Genomic DNA, 19338 nt, shown 5'->3' with positions numbered 1-19338 from the left:
GTTGGTAGTGGAGGTGTGGAAGTTTCTATTCTGAAAATAGTTGGTTGGAGGGAGGCGGATATCAGCAAGTAATATAACTTTTTGGATCTGGACTCGAGAATGATGATGATGATGGATGAAACGAGAATCCCGTTGTTATATTAATATCTAATTTTGTTTGTTCGTTTTGTTTTTTTGTTGTGTATGCAGGATTTAGTTCAGGTAGGTTTGCTTTATTCCTTTCCGTTGTGCTGTGGTGCATGCGTTGGGATATGTCGAAAATAATAATAATTATATGTAGGTACCAAAGTACAGCGTAGCGTTACCATATAATATATAATATGTAGTCAAACACGAAAAAAAAATATGTACGTCCTTTGGAATGAATCATATATGATAGACCCCGCCCGGAAGCAGGCCTGAGTCGCGAACGAACATTTTACTTGCATTTGGGGAGCGGTGGGCTGCCATGTTTTCATTTCTTATCCTTGTTTACTTTTTACAACAATTACGCATATTTCTTGCGACATGGAGAAAAATTGGAAGAAACCTAGTTCCCCACGCGCGGTGTAGGGGCAAAATGGATCTGTGGCTTTTAGTAATTCCGGAAGGCAGAAACACGTTGCAACAAACAAGGAGATTACCTGTTTAGTCCGTCAGTGTCATGTATTCTTCCCGTCTGAAAATAAGAGTTTTCAAGGCGGTGACTGAGAAACGATGGATGAACGGGGCACGACTGGGCTGGATTACTGACTCTGACAATTCATGGACATGGCAGACGGGGACGGGGAGATATGCAATGGGGAATTAGATTTAGCCTTAAGCATTATATCCATAATTTTGCCGGTTTCGTTGGTGCGCACACATATTCGGTTCGCCTTACCAGGTGTATAAGATTATTTTGATAATTATGGCTACTGATCACAGATCACGAACTAGAAACTCGATGGAAGGAAGCATGTGCGCGGGGCGTATGAAGGAAGAAACTTCAAGAAAGGGCCTTTTGGTGGGCACTATGGGGCATTTCATGGGCATTCTCTTTACCATGCCTATGCCAAAAGAAAAAAGAGCAAGGGAAAAGGCCAAATGGATGAGGACTAGAACTTTGGCCATGAGTTTGGGCAACGAGAAGCCTAAACTAAAATCACGGAGTAATAATTGAAAGTTTGAAACATTTTAAATTTTTCCTTATTCATGTTACGGACTAAACTGTAAGAGTACTTATTCTCATGGTAACGGTAGTACTCAACGGGGCCTTTATGTTGAGAGCACAGATATATCCACCAACCATTCTCGCTTCTCAGAAGTACCCCTTCATCATGAATATTTTCATCACGTATCGCCTAGACAAGAATATATAGCCCGATCGGTGATAACTCTTTTGGTCTTACTTCAAAAATTTAATTGACCTGACCGCCAAATCCTCCTACCGGAACAAAAGTGAATAATTTGCCTAGATTAGTTCATCTCCATTCGGTCAACAGTTCAGAGGTAACACGGTGAAGCATTTCAGCGTAGCTACCCCACGCCAAAGAGTACGACCTATCGGAAGTGCTCTATTCGTCTTGCTCGCGTCAAGCAACGTCTTTCACCGCTCTGTTCTTCATTGATCTACCTTGCATAAAACTTTGATTACCGTTCACAAATTCCTATTTCGTATCTTTTCTGTAACCTTATTTCTCGAATCTGCGGTTTCGATCCGCCAGCCTTCCGCTTTAGTATTCGAGTATTGATAGTGTTGATATGTATTGATAGACGACTGTTTTCGTTGATCTTGAGTTTTCAGGGTCTTAGAGTTCGACATTTGACGTGACAGTTCAGTGCCGGAGAATCTCTTTCCAGCTGACTTAGGTTAAGATCAGTCAAGAACTGTCAAGACTCAAAATACAACTCAAAGCATGGATGTCGTCAACGCTTTCAGCACGAAATCTCAACTCAAGGCGGAAAGAAGGTAAATGAAGCCGGTAAGCTTCGCATTCATTATACTTCCTGCACTTTCCCATGCTTATTTATCACCCGGGTTCCCGTCTCAACTCCTCAACATACTCGTTTCGTCTCTTTCATCATACATATGTCAGATACCGTAGGGTGTTCGGTGCCTCGCCTCCGCAAATTGAACGGTCCGACCGGTTACGGGTATGTACTTTGACGAGTGCGAACGAGCGTCTTCTTTTTCTTTTTTTCCTTTTTTTTTCCCTTTTGCTATGTTTTGAATATGACTCGTATTCTCGCAAATATAACTTACTTTGACAGTGTCAAATATTCTTGATACACAGATCTTGATTTCAAGTTTTGCCTCGTCGGACGCTTCTCGGGTAATTGTCAGGTTTAAGGGATTAGATTTTCTTCTCGTTCCGTGGTGCATTTCCTGATTTTGATCTAAAAGTTTTTAAGGGTCCATACGCACATTAGTCACAAAACGGTCGGATCAAGAAATAGTATGTAGCTATGTACAGTAAGCTTGGTTTGATATGCGCAGAGGTCTGCTGGCTGAATCAAAAGAAAACAACACATGCTTTTGAATATGTCGTTTCAGATTCGCTCAAGGCGTGTTCCCCCATATCTACCCCGTATATCGCGGGGCCAGAACAGATCAACCACATCAAGGTAGATCTTGTGATAATCTTTGACCTCGAGACTCGAGAATATTTGTTTCATTTCTCTATTCACGAGTCCTGAGAAAGCCCGAGTTCAAGTCACATCACCCACCAATGGAAACACATATGTGCTAACGTGTGTTATGTAAGGAGATCTTGCCTAGGTATTCCCGATGATGTGAATGTGATCTCCCGCGCCAATGACGGGAAGCAAGGACAGGAAGGATAGGAAGGATAACGAGGATGATGAGGATACGGACGATAAGAGGTTAGGAAGCGAAGGAGATGGAGAAGAAACACGGATAAGAAACGGATAAGGATTTATCAGCTCGAGTCAGCTCAACACAACCCACATTTCTCCGCTTCATCCATGCCATCCAGTCCATCCACTTCTTCTAGAACGAATTTCCAACTTTTCAAACTAAGAAAACTAAGACATTTCGCAAAGAAACCCCCCGAACAAGAAACCCGCGATAAAACTCAGGTCTTCCCTATCGAATCCTTCCAACTTTTCCAAGCTTGTAATGTAAGAAAAAAACTCAAAAAAAACTCAAAATCTTGCATTACAACACCGAAATGCTCCCGAAGATGAATGCCTCCTGCTCCTTTGCGACGAGCTGGCGAGCTGGCGAGCTGGCGAGCTGGAAGACAGAAATAGGAGGAAATTACAACACATTAAAGTTCTGCCTAGTAAACTAATAACAGCCATCGTCAATTTCATCCATCAGCAAATCGCATTCATGGCTTTTACGAGAATTGTCCCCAGTACGATTGCTGCTGTGCAAAGTCATCAGCGCCCAAGAATCAAATGCAACGTTGTTAACTTGATGCTGAGTCAATTTCGGGGCAAGAGACGGTGAAGCAAAGCCTTGGGATTATTTGCAACATTCGTATGTGTGTATGCCATGAACGGTAGGAGTTTGAGATGTCAAATTTTCTTATTCGTCGACGATGTGCCGAGTAGATATTCCGGGGTTGCATATTACATATCGATGGGATAGGTGAGAGTCTAGCATGTACGAGATGAGTGAGCGGTTTCGATGTGATAGGGAGTTTTAGGGTGGGTGATCCATGGGAATGTGTGAATGAAATGATTGGTCCGCATGGTTGGATCTCATCTCATCTTATCTGAAGCCCTATCACATATTGGACTTCATCACGGTCGCATCGCCCGCTTGGGATCACGAATAGTACGTTGTTGTACTGTCGCTATCACATTGATAGGTTTCCAAAGTTCGAATTAGAATCCCCAAATTCCCCAGTTGTCATCACACCAATTCCGGAGCGTCTATTCCACTCCGTCTCAAGATTGCCCAGGTGAGGCAAATGGGGGCTGTACAACTATCGTCATCTCATCTCATCACCATCACCAGCCCTCAATATCCAATACTATTATGATACTTGTGACATCTTCACCTATCATCTCTGAGGTGGCACATCTAGCACACCTCCATCAACCAAATCCCGTGTGGCTAAGCTTAACAACCTACAGACTGTAACGACAACTAATGACTCACATTCACATCACACAACACAACGGATGAATTTGTTTCGTCAGACGTGAATTCGTCAACGTCGGCGAGTTAAGCTGACTCCCACAACATCAACGTATGTGATTACCACAAAATCACAACGTCTGGGTTGGGTTTGTAATGTTGAGGCTTGAGGCAATTTCAAACCCATCTTCAATTTCAAATCAAAAGATATCTATCTAATCGCCTCAACTATACTCGCCGAGAGAGAGTTCGCAAATGTTGTAGCTCAACAGGCGTAATGTAGCGAAACCACCCATCATCTACTCAAACCCTAACCCACAAATCACAGCAATCTATTTTGAGTATAATAGTTGAATGAGCGAAATTTGATTCCTGTGGTGTATAAATAATTTAATATGTTGTACCAATATAATAAATTGAATTGCAAAGTCGACTTTTTTTACCCCTCTACTCCACTCTTCCCTCCCTGGTTCCTTCCTCCCCAACCTCATATTTTCAAATTGTTCGGACGAAATTTCTTAGTCTCGACCCTTCATACATAGAACCTGCAGCAAAGTATTATTCAAAAGTGTTCATAACATGAGTAGTACTTCGTTCATGCGCTTCCATTGTCAAGATACCAAGGAAAATAATAAAGACACAAGCTCTCTCATTCAAAAATCCAAGTAGACTGGGCAAAATTGAGCCGCGTTGGGCTTCTCTACATAAGTAGTGTGTTTTGAAAAGTAAGCTTTTGGAACTACTGCAAGATATGTTGTACATCCAACCTTTCATCCCACTAATCTATCATCCTTCTCACTACTTTGAATGGAATTTTTAATTTTTTTCTGCCGTTTGGTGAGAGGAATGAGGGGCATGTATCATGTCGTAGCTACCTTCCAGTACCAGCTTATACATTATTCCCGCGGGTGTGAGCTACAAAGTTGTTATCCACTCTCGAGTCTTAGAGGTATATGTACAATATATGTACAGTATCACGCGCTGCCCCTCCAAGCAACTCCACAATGTACCGACCACTTTCTAAGCTTGCACAAATTTATCAAAACAACCCCTCTGCTGTTCGAGCGAACTACCCAATCTCCACATGCTTCTCGAAGTTGACGATATGGGACCCAGCAGGAGCGGGCAGGCAGGCGAAAAATTTTCTTCTTTGCATATTCATATCAAGTCCTTGGAAGTTGAAGCTCGAGCATGTATGTATGTATGTAGGTGTGTTCTCGAGCCAAGCTGCTAGTATTGTAGACCATAGAATTATGTAGAGTACCAGTGATCCACAGTGTGGATACCTTGAGTGCAGGAACTAGGCCCTTCGTACATCTATGTTTCACCATGGATGCGAACCATTCGGAGAGGTAACTTTAACCTTAGTTTTAGTTACTTGGGAGGAATGTCGTGTGCCAATTCTTCCCGCGTAAGAGTACATAATACATACATATGTTTAGGCGATATGGGAATATGCACATGTCATAGGTACTTATTTCGGAGTTTGTAATGTACGTTAAAGTACATACATGATCATTGTCCCGAGAGTTTGAAAGCTCCTAAAGTTGCTGTTGGAGACGTAATAGATGAAGAGGCATTTCACAAGGTGAGGGGCTATGCTGTTTTGCGGATTCTGAGAAAGCGCCAGAGTGTGGATCTTTGGGTGCAGAGGATGGGAGAGGTACATGTGAGATAGCTTGCATGCTGAGCTGAGTGTATTGATGGGTGGTTGGTAGGCAAGGGAAAGCTAGGAGGTAAGACTGGTGCCCAAGACTCTGAATTATACACTACATTCTATTGCAAATTTCGAAATCCAGCGCATGCGATGTTAGTTAAAATATCAGGTCTTCCCTTTTTTCCATAGCTGTCATCAAAATTCATGACTCAATACAACAATGATCACCATCGAAGGAACGAGTACACGACTTCTAGCCCTCCAAAGATCTTCCAGTTCCACATCCAGAAGCCATTCATTGTAGCTGATCCAATTTCCCCTAAAAAGAGCCAAGCTGCCATCCAGTGATCAATTCGCACCATCCCCATTATGATCGCCATGCTCACAATGATCTTCCTCCCCATCGTTTTCATCCGCACCCTCCAGAATTAAATCATGGCATGAAAAAGGTTACAACCGGATATTTCTGGATCTACACTGCATTCCCTTTCTCTCTCTCTCTCTCTCTCTCTTGTATACACAAATTCCTCCACTCCACTGCTCCACTACCTCACCGCGTCCTGCATGCACCGCGCATTCGCATTTGTATTCAAGTCACCAGGTAAGCACAGAGCACAGCAAGTATCCCCTCCGAGCGAGTCCCACGAGCACTCACCCGTCAAATAACCATCTATCTACATATATACTTTCCGTATACGGGTAAATCCTACGACTCTGAACGCCAAATATTGCAAGCTGGTACCACGAGGCTACGAGTTTACGAGTACTGTGTGTACATACTATGCTACATGAGCATCTTTCCTTTCTGCCCGTACGTTTCGTGGCTCGCGACTTGTAGAGCACGGCGTTGCGTTTTACGGTATGCATAATACATATTATATAGTATATATATATAGTAGGTAATATGCTTATCCATTCATCTATACAGCGGGAGGAAAAGGATAGAAGGAAGCAGAAAGGAGGACGTGCGCAATGCATTGCTTTTGCATGTCTGCATTGCATGTCGGGTTGTGTGTGTGCATTTGTGCGAGACGAGGATGTACTGGGGTAATAAGTAGGTTGGAGAATATTAGAATGTGGCAGAATGGCAGAATGGCAGAAAACGTGTTTCAGGGGGGGTATAGGATTTGGGGTCGGGGCTTGAAATTAGACTGGGAGGTTTATGCTGGATGATGGCAATGGGATTGATGAGTAAGTGAATGTGTGATTTTGAAATAGTATCACGATGTTGAGTAAGGGGGGTAGAGGGCTAGGGTTTAAGGGAAGGGTTTTGACGAGGTTGAATGACGGAAAGGAGGGAAAGATTTGGATGACATATTGGATTGGATTTTAGTTCCTCTATCACTCGGATTGTAATCCAGTCAGTCCTTCAACTTTGATTTCGTATTACCATACAATAGGCACCTATACTCATACCCACGCACGGAAAAGGAGTCCTAGATTCTATTCTAGCAAATTAATCATCATTTATGAATTCAAATATTTCCTACCTCTCATCTTTCACTCCACGTGTTTCCAGATATGACCCCTCCAGTTCCTCTTCATTCTTCATTCTTCATTCCTCATTCCACTTTTGCATCTTTGCCTTTTTATTCAATTGAAACAACCTAGGATTCGAATTGCCCAAAAAAAATAGATGGCTGTAATGAATATATTTCTGGGAGTGCCTCCAACGAATCATTGGACTAGCTGATGCTGTCGAAATACATATATCAACCGATCTCCAAATCCACATTGCATTACCAACTTTCAACTTCCGAATATCAATCCGCGCCAACCCAACGAGAAACCCCCAACTTCCAATCTCTGATCTCTACTTTCCATTTAAATTCCTATCCTCCCCACTCCATCCTAACTTTGACGTCTAATCCGTCCTAAACCCACCTCTCTCTCTCTTATCCTCATATCCACACTCTCAAGCACATCACTACGCAGAAGACACATACGCATCGCCGTTACGATAACTCCCGAGCTCAATTCCTTGAGCATGCATATACTCCATGAAATCCTGTATTTTCCCCTCGCCCCTCACCTCCTCCCTCTCTCCACCACTCAGCAGACCATGCACTCAATGTAACAATCCAAGATCTCGCAATCCCACGATCCCACAAATTTGAATTTTTTTCATAAATCCAACACGAGATGAGATGAGATAAAGGAGACAAAAATTATTCCTCCTATCGGCTGAAGTTAGGTAGATGTAACGAAGTATTGCCAGAGTGGAGGCGGAGTGGAGTGGAGTTTCCACAATATATGCGGGGAGATTAGAAACATATATTGAAGAATATGGATTTGGAAGGAGGCTATTTGAGCAGCTGGGCGGGCAGAAAAGTAGGAAATCAAGCAGGGAAGTAAATAAATATCTAGGAATATTTTGATTGGCTGATAGTATGCTTTGAAAACCAAGTCGAATATCAAGATCTAGCCAGCCTTGCAAGGGTATAGGCAGAAAGTCCCATTTAGGGAACCCGATTTCTATTCTGACATCTTAATCTCATTCAAAACCGGTTCTTCCTTGGCTGGTTCGGGTTCAGTCGGTTCTTCTTTAGCCACTTCCTCTTTGCCGTCAACCATCTCCGCATCTCCTCCCTTGACTTCCCCATCAACTCTGCTGAGCACCGCCACCCCCTCCACATGTCCCGTCTGTGGGAAAAAGTCGAAACCTCTCAAACTCTCAATCTCATATCTAACTCCCTCCTCGCTTCCATTAACCAATACCCCCACATCTCTCGCTTGCGTATGAACATTACAACTAACATAAACCACTCTCCGCGGTCCAAATTTCAACAACTGACTCAAGAAACTCTCATCGCAACCTTTTCTCGGAGGATCGATGACTACCACCGTTTCGTCTTTAGGATAAGTAACTTGTTTGAAGAGTTTTGGAGCATCCGCTGCCATGAAACTACATCTTGATGCATCTAGTTTATTGAGTTCAGCGTTGCGACGAGCAGATATGATGGAAGCGTCTGAGATATCTATTCCAGTTGAGGATTTGAAGAGAGATGAGAGTGTAATGGTGAAGAGTCCGGAGCCGGAATACGCATCGATTAAGTATTGGATTTTTGGTAGGTCTGGAGAGTAGGATCCTGGAGGTGGCAAAGCATGATCTCGAATATATTGGGTGAAGACGGGAAGAATGGAATTGTTGTTTTGGAAGAAAGACCCCGCAATGCTGGTGAAAAGGAAACTATCGATATACTCCGTCGATTCCCCTTTATTATCCGTAATGCAAGTTTTCAAATCAGTATACTCGGGAGTTGTGACTTTAATGGTGTTAGGGGGTGTTTCCATATCTTCTTGATATTCCGCATCGCCTTTGTAGATTCTCTTGGTGCTCTCTCGTAGTAGAATTGTAGCTCCTCGTTGGTATTTGTGGAGTTCTTCTGCGACTCTCTTTCTCTCGACCTTCATTCCCATTCTTACTGCATCTGTTCCTATTGGACAATCCTCGATATCCAATGTTGCCCGCTTTCCTTTTTGCATAAATCCAATTTCTGGAACCTTATCAAAGGCAGCTTTGGTATCACTCCTCCTATTTGCCCTGCTTCTATAACCTGGTGGTCCGTCGAAATGTGGAGTAAGCTTTGTGCGATATTCATATTGTAATGGACTTCCAATAGTATCCAAAATAGCTGGGACTAGTTCCGATGGAAGCTGTGAGAAATTTTTGTATGCCTTCTCGACAATCGATTTCTTGTGTTTCAGTTGCTCCGAATAATCTAACATCTGGAATTGGCACCCAGAACATTTGCTAAAGTATTTGCAGTTTACTCGACTGTCATCTCGGAGAGGGGATGGTTGAACCACGGAAACAAAGTCTGCCAAAGAGTAGTTGTCTCTTGGAAAATGTGTAATGACTTTTGCCTTTACGATATCCCCTGGCACACTGAATGGCACAACATATATTCTGTTCGTGGGTGGGTGAAGCGCGAGTCCGTCTCCAGTGGATGATATCTCAACGACCTTGACTTCGATCTCTGTGAATCTCTCTGGTAATGCTTCTTCTACTTGAGTCTCTACCGCAACAGGTGCTGTTTCAGCAGATGCTGATCCCTCTTGCCCTGCTCCATTTTCGACGTTCGCAGACTCGGCATTTCCATTTTCAATTGGAACCTGAGAAGCATTGGAGATTTTCTGCGCCTCGAACAATGCTCGCACATCTGCTATTAAAACTTCTTCAGATGATCCCTCCTTGACTGGCTTTGGCTTATAGGCCTTTTGTCTTTTGGGAGCTCGACCGCCTTGATGTTGCTTTCTTTTGCGATCCGGTCCTTGGTCTGCGGATGGAGTCATTGCGAAGAAGTTATAGGATCGGATTGGGGTAAATTTGTATAGTAGAGGTTTTGAGATGAAAGCTCTTGAAAGACTCCTAGAGCATTTGAACATTAAAGGAATCCAATTCAAAATGCAGAGCGTAGAGGGTGATTTGATTCACTGAAAAAATGCGATTATTCTTAGATGTCAAAATTTCGGCCCCCCTCAAGCTTTGAACTTTTTTCCCTAGGGCCAATTGGCTTGGGGTCTAGCGTCATGGTCAATGGAAGTTTAGCGTTCATGTGAAATTTATGATACTCCACCAAAATTCATTGCATTAATAAACATCAATTAGGGATTTATATATGGGGATTTAATCCATTGACCAATGATCGAACAGGAATTATAAATTATATGGAAGAACCAAAACCCTCTTCATACCGTCATGGTGCTCTACACTACATTCTCTTCAACCCAACACGAGGGGTAAGATAATCCCCCTGTTACCAATACCATCTCGATCCCTTCCCTTCCCAACAGGAATTCGAACTCTCCAAGAACGCAAACGCCGCCGAGGCTCTCTCCTCCTGACCATAGCCGTCATCCTGGCTGTTCAATTCTGATATGTATCTGTATACGGGGCATTTCAACGTAGGTCCTTCAATTGTCGGAGCTCTTTCTGCCATTGTTTCTTTCCTTCAATCACCCACTCTTTCAAGGTTCACCCCGAATCTTTTCCACCCTTCTGCCAAATCTTCTTTACTGCATCTGTAACGGAAAATCCTCCGAATAGCCAATCATCTGAATGTCTTCCGCACCTATATTGTTTCAAGTTAGCACATGGCAATGTGGAAGTTACTGCTGCAGAAAGTTTGACTATCAAGATGCTAGTCGAGAATACGAACAGCAACAAAGTGCCTTGAAAGAACTTACTCAGTATAGACATTAGCATGTTCATTACTCGAATGTCTTCTCTTAACCCCCTCCTTCTTCTCCCCTCCCCTCCGCCTACCCCCATTCCCACTACCCGCTCTCTGGAGTCTCCTCTTATTCTCATACCCCGCCGCCTGCCCATTCAGGATAGATTCCTCCTCCGATGTTCTCCTCGTCAACATCGATGGAGTAGGCGATGCTTTTCTTCCTTTAAATGCAGGACTTGATTCTGGTTGTAGAATACTCATCTCTATCTCTCCTCCTCTCCTTTTCCCTGCATCTCTGATATCGGAAGAAATGCTGCTTTGGGTATCTGACGTGGTGATGCAATTTAAACTCTCGTAATCATCCAGTGTTTCTCCTCCTGTCGATATCGACGACGACGATAATGATGGTGGTGATCTCTTCATATCTACTGATTGCTAATGAAGAAATATCGGGTTGTATGTAGATGAGTTGAGTTGCTCACTCGACTTGGGACAATTGATAGGTCACTTCTCGAAAGAGGCGTTCACTCAGGTCCCACCACACTTTAAAACAATTAAGTATACAAAAAGTAACGTCAGAACTCTTTTTCTTAGAATCCTGTAGATATATTTACTCGTATATCGTTGTTCTTGAAATCCGACTCGGTTCGTTTTCTTAAATTTCCCCAAAATGAATGCAAATCAGATTCGATTGTACCAATTCCGCCTTCATTCTTCGCAGCGAGCGTCGAAGTATTTAATCAATTCCCACTGAGGAATCTCGTGCCATGATTAGCTACTCGGCGGATTCATGTCTTCAAAAAGGCTCGAACGGCATCCCAAATCGTAAGCCCAACCTGTAAGGCTGACCCTGTATGCATGGAGAACCAGGTATTCCCACAACCCTGCAGCACATGATTGGACAGCTTATCCGGTATCCGGCTTGGGCGGAAGTCCCGTGCCCACTGTGTATCACGGTGGAGAAAGGGCTGAATAAGTGTGACGTACACTTGTTCCTCTATCATGGTTCTCAGGAACCAACTGTGGTCTTTCGCGACGTTTGATTGAGGGAGGAGCAACTGGTAGGGTTGGGAATAGCATCATGTGATGAAAGAGACAAGGGGGCTGGGGGCGAAGGGATGTCTGAGGTATTTAGTTGCGATCGATGCATCTAGGCAGTAGCATTTAGAAGGCGGCATTTAAAGTGTGAAATACCTCATTTCTACACCCAATGATGCGAAGGAACATTATCTGTAAGAAACCGAGGTCGCTGGAGTCTCGTCGTCGTGGAGCTCTCTTTTGGAAATCACGGGAGCATGGCAGGATGGTTCCCAGGGGTGAAGATGTCAAAAAGACGGAAACAAAAGGTAGGTGAATGAACATAGCTCATGCTGGGGTGCTGGGGCTAGGATACTGGGGTTATCAAATGTGCAAACCTCACACTGTCAACATCCTCCCAATCAACTTCCAAACCAATGATCATTACAAAATTGCACATGCGAGAGAGAGAGAGCAACCAAGAAAGAAAGCTCAGCAAGCAATACACAGCATCAAACCACATTACAAGACCATCTCCCATATTGCTCTCGATATCACAACTCCAAGTCTTGCATACACATCAGATCCTATACGCTCTTTCATCAAACCCCAAAGAGATAGCTGATCGGGGCCCCCGAACGAATAATGAAAATCCCGTGCCGCAATTTCCTCATGTCGAACTTGTACGATATGTGAGCTGCAGCTAGAAGTTGAGTTTCAGAACCTATCGAATGACACAGCGACGAGTTGGAACAGATTCCACGTCGCTACTTTAGCTACAAATCAGCTGGAGGGGAGCAGCACAAACTTGACTGGATGTTATAAAATGTTCATCACACACCATGTGTATTGGATAATGGATACTGAATAGCACGACACCGCTTCTTGTATTTTACTTCAACGTTATCTACAACAACAGACACCAAATTTTATCATTAGTCTTGTAGTGCAAACCTAGTATATACTGCCATATCCTCTTTTGTTGAGTACGTAAAAGTCCTGGTGTGAGTACAGACCCCGCTATTTCCCAATACCTCCATGCAAAAGCTCCAGAGGTTTCCACTGATTTCGAGGCTTATTGGTGGGTCTTTCAGCCGCCGAAGGAGGGGATCTGTAGGAGATTCAAAATGCAAAATAGTAAGACTCGATCATGATTCTAAACTATGCATTTGGTATACTTTCGTAATTGATTATCCTGTTCTCCATCCATCCATTCATTGTCCATCATTATTTCAGCCTCAGTCCATCCCCACCAAGTTTCACACCTCACTGCACTGCACTGCACCGCCCCGCCCCGCCCCCCAAAGAAATTCCTCCATTCATGCTATGACAAGCCAATGCAACAACTCCCATTCGCTTTCCAAACTGTCAATCCCCACCAACCAAAATACGGCAATTCGCCATCCAGATGGTAGTGTTCCAATATAACGAAGCACCCAAAAACTACGCTCAATCAAACGCATTGCGATCAGCAAATGGATCATTCTCATCTTCTTCATCCTCCGATTCCTCCGATTCCTGTGCTCTCGGGTAAGTCGATTGCACCGGAGTAGGTGGTGCAGGGCGATGAGCCGGTTTGGTTGGACTATGTGGGCCTGTAAGCGGGCCTGTACCGAGTGCAAGACTATGTAATTGCTGTGTTGTTGAATCACTAGCTCCCCTTTCTGCCCTGCGTTCCGCATTGTTAATCTCCGCCACTGTATGGTATTAGTAGGTGCTCAAATGCGATGATTCAAATTTTTTGTAACTTTTCTCGACAATCGAAGGTAGTCATGAGGATAAATGCACGTACTTTTGAAGAGATGAGCTTGCTCGGCCATTTCGTCGTCAGAGTCACTGTCTGCATCAATCGATCTATCCAGTTGTTCAAATGTCATCAAGGCATTGACCAATCCATCGTTTGCGTGAAGAAGCCCTCCAAGCCACTCCTCGGCCTCTACATGTTGGATCTGAAGAAATGGTTAGCAAATTCAAACCTGTGTTGACCAGGCGTTACATCAATGCGGACTGCAATTGACAAAAAGAGACTTTCGATATCGCAATATAATTGGATCATTGGAAGTCTACATCTAATCTACCAGCATCTTTACTGGACGCCTTGATTTTGGATTCAAACTTACATATCGGAGAATCTTTCTTCGTAGCAATTTACAGGTATCAAAATACTGCGAGGCCATTCTGTTTTCAGAAATTCGCTCTTTCTCTCGATCGATATGTCTCAATGCGTTCAAGAGATTAGTTGATGCAACAGTTGATTCTGCGATAGCAGCTTTCATTGCTTCTTTCTCTGCTTCTAGGTTGAAAGGCTTGTGTTTCTTCTTCTTGTCCTTTTTATCATCTTTCTTGACCTTCTTAGCAGATCCAGACATGATTGAGGATGCACGTTCTCTGGTACTAGCAGATGCAGTTGTTAAAGAGCTTTGTCTTGAGTGAGAGGGTTCAGCTTTAGAGGGACCTGGCTTAGAAGAACTAGGTGTAGATGGTTCCTCAAGCTCGTCATCTTGGAAGGGATTTTCCTCTGTTTCACGGAGAACTTTCGATCTATCTTGCGTGACAACCTTCCTTGTATCGGGTAGTGCCTTGGAGTGCGTTAGTGAGTGACATGAAAACATTCAGATGATACATACATGAAGGAGATTGACGACATCTTCCATTCCAGAAACCTTCTTATATTTAACAGCCCAGCCTCGAAATAGCTCTCTGCACTTAGCTTTCACTGCAGGGTCTGAAGTACTCGAAACACCACAGACACGTAGACGTTCGAGGAAAGCATCATCGGAGGCGAAAACATGTTCAAACTTTGGGCCGGCGTTCTGAACGAGGCCATCCAAAATCTCTAAAGCTCGAAGTTGACGTTGGACATTGCCATATTTGAGCTTCTTTCGAAGAGCTCTAGTGGCTTCTCTAGGGCCGGTAGACTGAAGTTTGATAACATCTACCAAATCTGGAATACCCCCATAGGCACCGTCTTCGTTTTCTTCGCTAGTGAGACGTTCGATAGCGACGGTAACTGCTGAATATGGTTTCTTCTGTTTACGACGAACATATATTAGTTCTTCTGTTTTTGTTGTTTTCTGTCTGCCAAAAAGAAGATTTCCCACATGACCTCTATGGAAGTAGTCGGATTGAGGCTCTGAAGGAATGTATGATGCAGTGTAAGATCTTGCATGGCGACGTTGAAGTTTTCTCTTGGCAGACCTACTACCATGCTCGCCATTACAGGAGGACATCAGTCATAAATCTCACAAATCACGAATACGTCTCCATAATCTCGTGATGTGAGTTGGTAAGAATGGGGCAGTTCCGGAAGTAAAGAAGAGAAATCAAGAAAGTCAAGAAGCGAGAGGAGAGAATAGCTATGGAATACTGACCGAAGAAAACATATTTGCCTAGCCGTTTCTTAGAACTCTTGACTATGAAAGGGATTGGCCTCGCTACAAGCTTCTTCCGCAGTGTTTAACAAGAGACCAATAGTACGAGTGCAGGAAGGACAAACAAATATATCGGAATGATCAAGAATAAGTGGACGCAATCTGTATTGATTTGATGGGATTCAAAAGCGTATGTAGTATGAGTTGTCGAGGAAGGAAGATATCAGATTTTAATGTCAAATGCTCTCCTGCCACGTCTTAAAGTGGAAGGTGGGGGGAGGGGTGGTTTGGGTTTGGATTGGACGATCTGTGAATATATTTTTGATGATAGCTGACTGATTGTACTCTCTCTGTACAGAAATGGCTAGTATGCTCAGTACCGTGTATCGATGTCAGTGGCATGAAGACGCTCAATAGCGAGGCGACGACGAGTGGTAGAAGCAGTCGATATGAATATATTGAGGGAGAGTTGACTTGGATTACTCAGACGAGATCAAAGTAATTCTTGGTTTTGATTATGTTTTGAGTGAAGCATGTGATGTACGGAGTGTGTAAAGGGATTGAAAGAAGACTAGTGGAGCGGGGCGGGACGGCTCTTTAGTGTCCGAGTACCCACTTTAATGCCACTTGAGCCTTAGGCTCTGTACACCCGTTTTGGAGCTTCTCTTAGTCAATCTTCAACCTTCTGTCTGCAACCTTCAACGACGCACTATCAGTTCTCATTCCTTATCAGGAGTTTCGAAGCTTGTGCCTTACCGTCCGAACTCAATAGATCAATACCCAATCCAATCGTCCGCCGATTGTCAGTTGATGACGTAAAGCGGAGGGAAGCTTGATGAAGGAGGGGCATGAAGGGGTGGCGTGACAAGTGATGCATTGAGGAAGAGTTAGTGATGAATTGAAGTGTGGCCAAGATGGCGCAGGATCGAGGCTTGAATCAAGAGGAGCTGAGAGGAGAAGGGAGAAGCCAAGAAGACCCGGCATACATGTTTGTTTGGGTTTTGCCATCATTCAATTCTGTCATGCTAATACTTGATCTTAAAATAGTGTGCCAGAAACAGCAATGCGCCCATATCTCTCCTTCACCCCAATCAATCTTGATCGTTCAAAAAGTTTAAATCCAATATCGCCTTTAACACGAACGGTCGATCCATTGAGAACTTTGCGCAATACAGATGTCTACGACCTACCAGATGACGCCCCGAGTCTTCCCACTCCAGGTGGTAAAAAGCGACAAGCTCCACGCTCGAAGGATGGCCCCATGAAGACTTTACCTAGTGCTAAGCCGCATACAAGTGCTACTGTTGAAGATTGTGACACTGAAATATTCGAGGTGGCATCGCCGAAGAGAAGGAAAGTTCCTATGAAAGGAGCGCAACCCGCATTTAAGGTGCCTTCTAGAGTAAAAACAATATCTGCCCATCAAGATCTTGAGCAACTATCCAACGAATTAGGCGATGGATCTTCTGTTTCTCAATGGATAACACCACCTGATACTCATGAAAGATCCAAGAAAAGGGCGCTTTCTGCCACAGTCACCAAGCGGAAGAAATCTTCAGAATTGTTTCAGAACTCACCAGTTACCAAACCATCCTTGTCTTGCTTCACCTCAAAGTCTTCGGGAGAGCAATCACGTTCCATCAACCGATTACAAGGTTTCACAACAACTGAGGAACAGATGAAGCTTAATTCGAATGGAATCGCGAACACAACTTTACAGAAATTAGCAGCTTTTAGGTATGTACCTCGCGAGCACAATCCATTGGCAAATCAATCGATTGCTGCAAGCGAAGGAGAGAATACTCTTGTTACCTCGAACGAGTATCGAGATGGGCATGTTTTTGAAGACTCAAACCATCCCTCATCAGACTATGGGCATACATCGAGTGGTTCGTTTTTCGAAGAGGCTTTGTGGATTGCAAAACAATGTGTCGATACCAACGAATCTGGCACTGTTTGTGTCAACCGACCTCAAACCCATCCCTTTTCTGAAAACTTATTGACCTCTGTCACGCAGCAGAAGTTATCCCAAATTGAGTATTCGCCAAACCAATCTAATGGCCCTACCACCTTTAGTAAAGGAACACCAGAGAATGCTCTTGACCAAGTCACCGATAATGACGTTGACAGGCAGCAGTCATACCAAGTACCGCAAACAATTGAAGGTAGTGTGATTACTGAGCTTGGTGATATAACTTCCAAGTTGCCAGAATATAAATTTCATCTTCCACAAGTTAATGATCAATCTCCCAACACAGGATTCGAGCAAGAACAAGCACAAAGTTCTCAACATTCACTGGTACTGATGCCGACATTAGGAGCCGAAAATTATCACAACGATTCTCAGTTTGAGCGATCGATCAATAGAGAACGCTTGCCAATGATCACAAACCCCCTCCCAGATTGTTCCGACAGAGATAGTTTTGACGATGACATTGACGACGAAGATTTGTTGGCATTGGTTGCAGATTCAACTATTTTTGAATCTTTCTTGAGAGACCAAGTGACCCAAAGCATTCAAATGAAACCATCTCCACCATCCATTTCATGTATAGCTTCTTCTTTGCCCACGAGGACGATGCAACTACACGATCTCGTCACTATTTCTCAAGAAGTCACTCGCACCGCATCTTCTCATACTGCATCTCCGCGTATTGCAGTGGATGAGGATGACGATTTCCCAATGGATGCTGATTTGGAAGAAGAATTGTTTCGACTGGCAGGAACAGGTCAAGTTCAGGGTGTTGTGGAATCATTTGAACCGCCACCAAGTTTAACCCTTCCGCGTGATGGTGATGACACTGACAGGGAAGTATACGATGATGCTCTTCAATTCTCTTCACCTACACCCCGAGAAGCATTTTCTGATGGAACAGCGCTGGCCAAACCTACTGATGAATCTAGTCCCTCGAAGCCACCAGCGACGCAAGAAGATGCAGATTGGAGGTATATTAGTTCGACGGCTTTTAGGTCGGCCAAAACTCCAGTCATTCAATCTTCCGAGGTCTTCGTCAAACCATTGAAAAGCACACCTCTAGAAAAATTGCCCACACTTGTTCAATCGATTCAAACTAACACGTCGAAAATATGGCTTGATGATAGTCATGAATATCAACCCCTCGCACCATTTGCTCGGCCAAAATTTCCCCAATTAGTTCAAGATCGATGCCCAATCAATGGATTATCGTCCCAGACCATTCTTCGTGTTTGTTTCCGGATTGGTGAGATGCTTAGAGAAGGAGGTCGATGCAATGCTTTAGGTCAAGACGCAATTATCGAGCTCTTTGCCCGTGTCAATTTCTCATCTAGAGAACCTGGTACTTCTAAACAGCATTTTCAATTCGCAGACTTATTTCATGATCGACCACCGTTTGCGAAGGGTATCCTCGCGAATTTTAAGATGACGGGGCTGGCGGAGAGTGAAAGTAAAATCTTCATCGAATCAAGCGAATCGTTGATGGCAAGATGTATGGGCAGAGTTAAGAAGGATATCAAAACTGGTTCTTGGTTGTTGCACATCATGAATGTGAGAGTGACGGATTGGGAAGAGATAAGATGGACGAAGAGAATTGTTTGTGGAGAGTGTGAAGAAGAAGTCAAAGTAAAGGCCATTGCCACCATTGCTAACTTGTAAGAGGGGATAGTCTGATGTGGATATCTGAGGATCTTGCTATCATTGCTATCATACTACTTGCTGTGTATTGTTGTCGATCTAGAAAAGCGCATACTAACATTTAAGAAGAACCAATCATTGCAGATATGGCATTTTTACCACTGAAATATTTAGCTGCATTAATACAATTCTACGTTTTCAAACAAATTTATCCACATCGTTCATATAATTACTAAAAGCTTGACCTTGAGACTCGATCAGACCAGAGTACTAGATCAAGTCGAAATGCTTCTGCCTAGAAAGTCCCATTCATCACATGATCTGCATAGCCTTACCGGGCTGCGAGCCAACCAATCAGAATGTCGCCAATCGTCAAGTGGCAGAAACCTCCACCCCGCATAAACAGGTCTAACTCTTATCGAACTCCATCG

General features: G+C 43.7%; 4 protein-coding genes across 5 annotated transcripts; 1 reads left to right on the top strand and 3 right to left on the bottom strand.

Moving 5' to 3' along the window:
* Positions 1 to 8045: 8045 nt before the first annotated feature.
* Positions 8046 to 10213, bottom strand: Bctrm2. The gene has a single exon (XM_024696884.1). It carries the CDS (start codon positions 10116 to 10118, stop codon positions 8205 to 8207), a length of 1914 nt encoding a protein of 637 aa, XP_024552698.1. The 5' UTR covers positions 10119 to 10213; the 3' UTR covers positions 8046 to 8204.
* A 106-nt stretch (positions 10214 to 10319) lies between these two features.
* BCIN_13g05470 (hypothetical protein) lies at positions 10320 to 11595 on the bottom strand. The gene is made up of 2 exons (XM_001554713.2): positions 10920 to 11595; positions 10320 to 10804 (listed from the first exon to the last, which is right to left on the bottom strand). Exons 1-2 carry the CDS (start codon positions 11327 to 11329, stop codon positions 10708 to 10710), a joined length of 507 nt encoding a protein of 168 aa, XP_001554763.2. The 5' UTR covers positions 11330 to 11595; the 3' UTR covers positions 10320 to 10707.
* Positions 11596 to 13141: 1546 nt separating this feature from the next.
* Positions 13142 to 15543, bottom strand: Bclsb5. Of its 2 annotated transcripts, XM_001554715.2 has the most exons (5): positions 15295 to 15543; positions 14551 to 14952; positions 14044 to 14502; positions 13716 to 13872; positions 13142 to 13620 (listed from the first exon to the last, which is right to left on the bottom strand). In XM_001554715.2, exons 1-5 carry the CDS (start codon positions 15304 to 15306, stop codon positions 13373 to 13375), a joined length of 1278 nt encoding a protein of 425 aa, XP_001554765.1. In that variant the 5' UTR covers positions 15307 to 15543; the 3' UTR covers positions 13142 to 13372. The 2 variants fall into 2 exon arrangements, with proteins under 2 accessions (XP_001554765.1, XP_024552697.1); XM_024696883.1 differs by having other exon boundaries at positions 14551 to 15295.
* Positions 15544 to 15997: 454 nt separating this feature from the next.
* On the top strand, positions 15998 to 19094 carry BCIN_13g05450 (hypothetical protein). Its single transcript, XM_024696882.1, has 2 exons — positions 15998 to 16282; positions 16342 to 19094. Exons 1-2 carry the CDS (start codon positions 16209 to 16211, stop codon positions 18926 to 18928), a joined length of 2661 nt encoding a protein of 886 aa, XP_024552696.1. The 5' UTR covers positions 15998 to 16208; the 3' UTR covers positions 18929 to 19094.
* Positions 19095 to 19338: the final 244 nt, after the last annotated feature.

Source organism: Botrytis cinerea, chromosome 13 (genome assembly GCF_000143535.2).
Source record: "Botrytis cinerea B05.10 chromosome 13, complete sequence".
In the NCBI taxonomy this organism is placed as follows: domain Eukaryota; kingdom Fungi; phylum Ascomycota; class Leotiomycetes; order Helotiales; family Sclerotiniaceae; genus Botrytis; species Botrytis cinerea.
This window is presented reverse-complemented; position numbering and strand designations above follow the sequence as displayed.

Bases quoted from the DNA above. Each gene is read 5' to 3' on its own strand.
- Bctrm2 (XM_024696884.1), bottom strand. From the start codon at position 10,118: ATGTTCAAATGCTCTAGGAGTCTTTCAAGAGCTTTCATCTCAAAACCT.
- BCIN_13g05470 (XM_001554713.2), bottom strand. From the start codon at position 11,329: ATGAAGAGATCACCACCATCATTATCGTCGTCGTCGATATCGACAGGA. The intron at 10,805-10,919 runs GTAAGTTCTTTC...GAAACAATATAG, and splicing joins CATGCTAATGTCTATACTGA to GTGCGGAAGACATTCAGATG.
- Bclsb5 (XM_024696883.1), bottom strand. From the start codon at position 15,153: ATGTCCTCCTGTAATGGCGAGCATGGTAGTAGGTCTGCCAAGAGAAAA. The intron at 14,503-14,550 runs GTATGTATCATC...ACGCACTCCAAG, and splicing joins ATGTCGTCAATCTCCTTCAT to GCACTACCCGATACAAGGAA. The intron at 13,873-14,043 runs GTAAGTTTGAAT...CCATTTCTTCAG, and splicing joins GAAGAAAGATTCTCCGATAT to ATCCAACATGTAGAGGCCGA.
- BCIN_13g05450 (XM_024696882.1), top strand. From the start codon at position 16,209: ATGGCGCAGGATCGAGGCTTGAATCAAGAGGAGCTGAGAGGAGAAGGG. The intron at 16,283-16,341 runs GTTTGTTTGGGT...ATCTTAAAATAG, and splicing joins CAAGAAGACCCGGCATACAT to TGTGCCAGAAACAGCAATGC.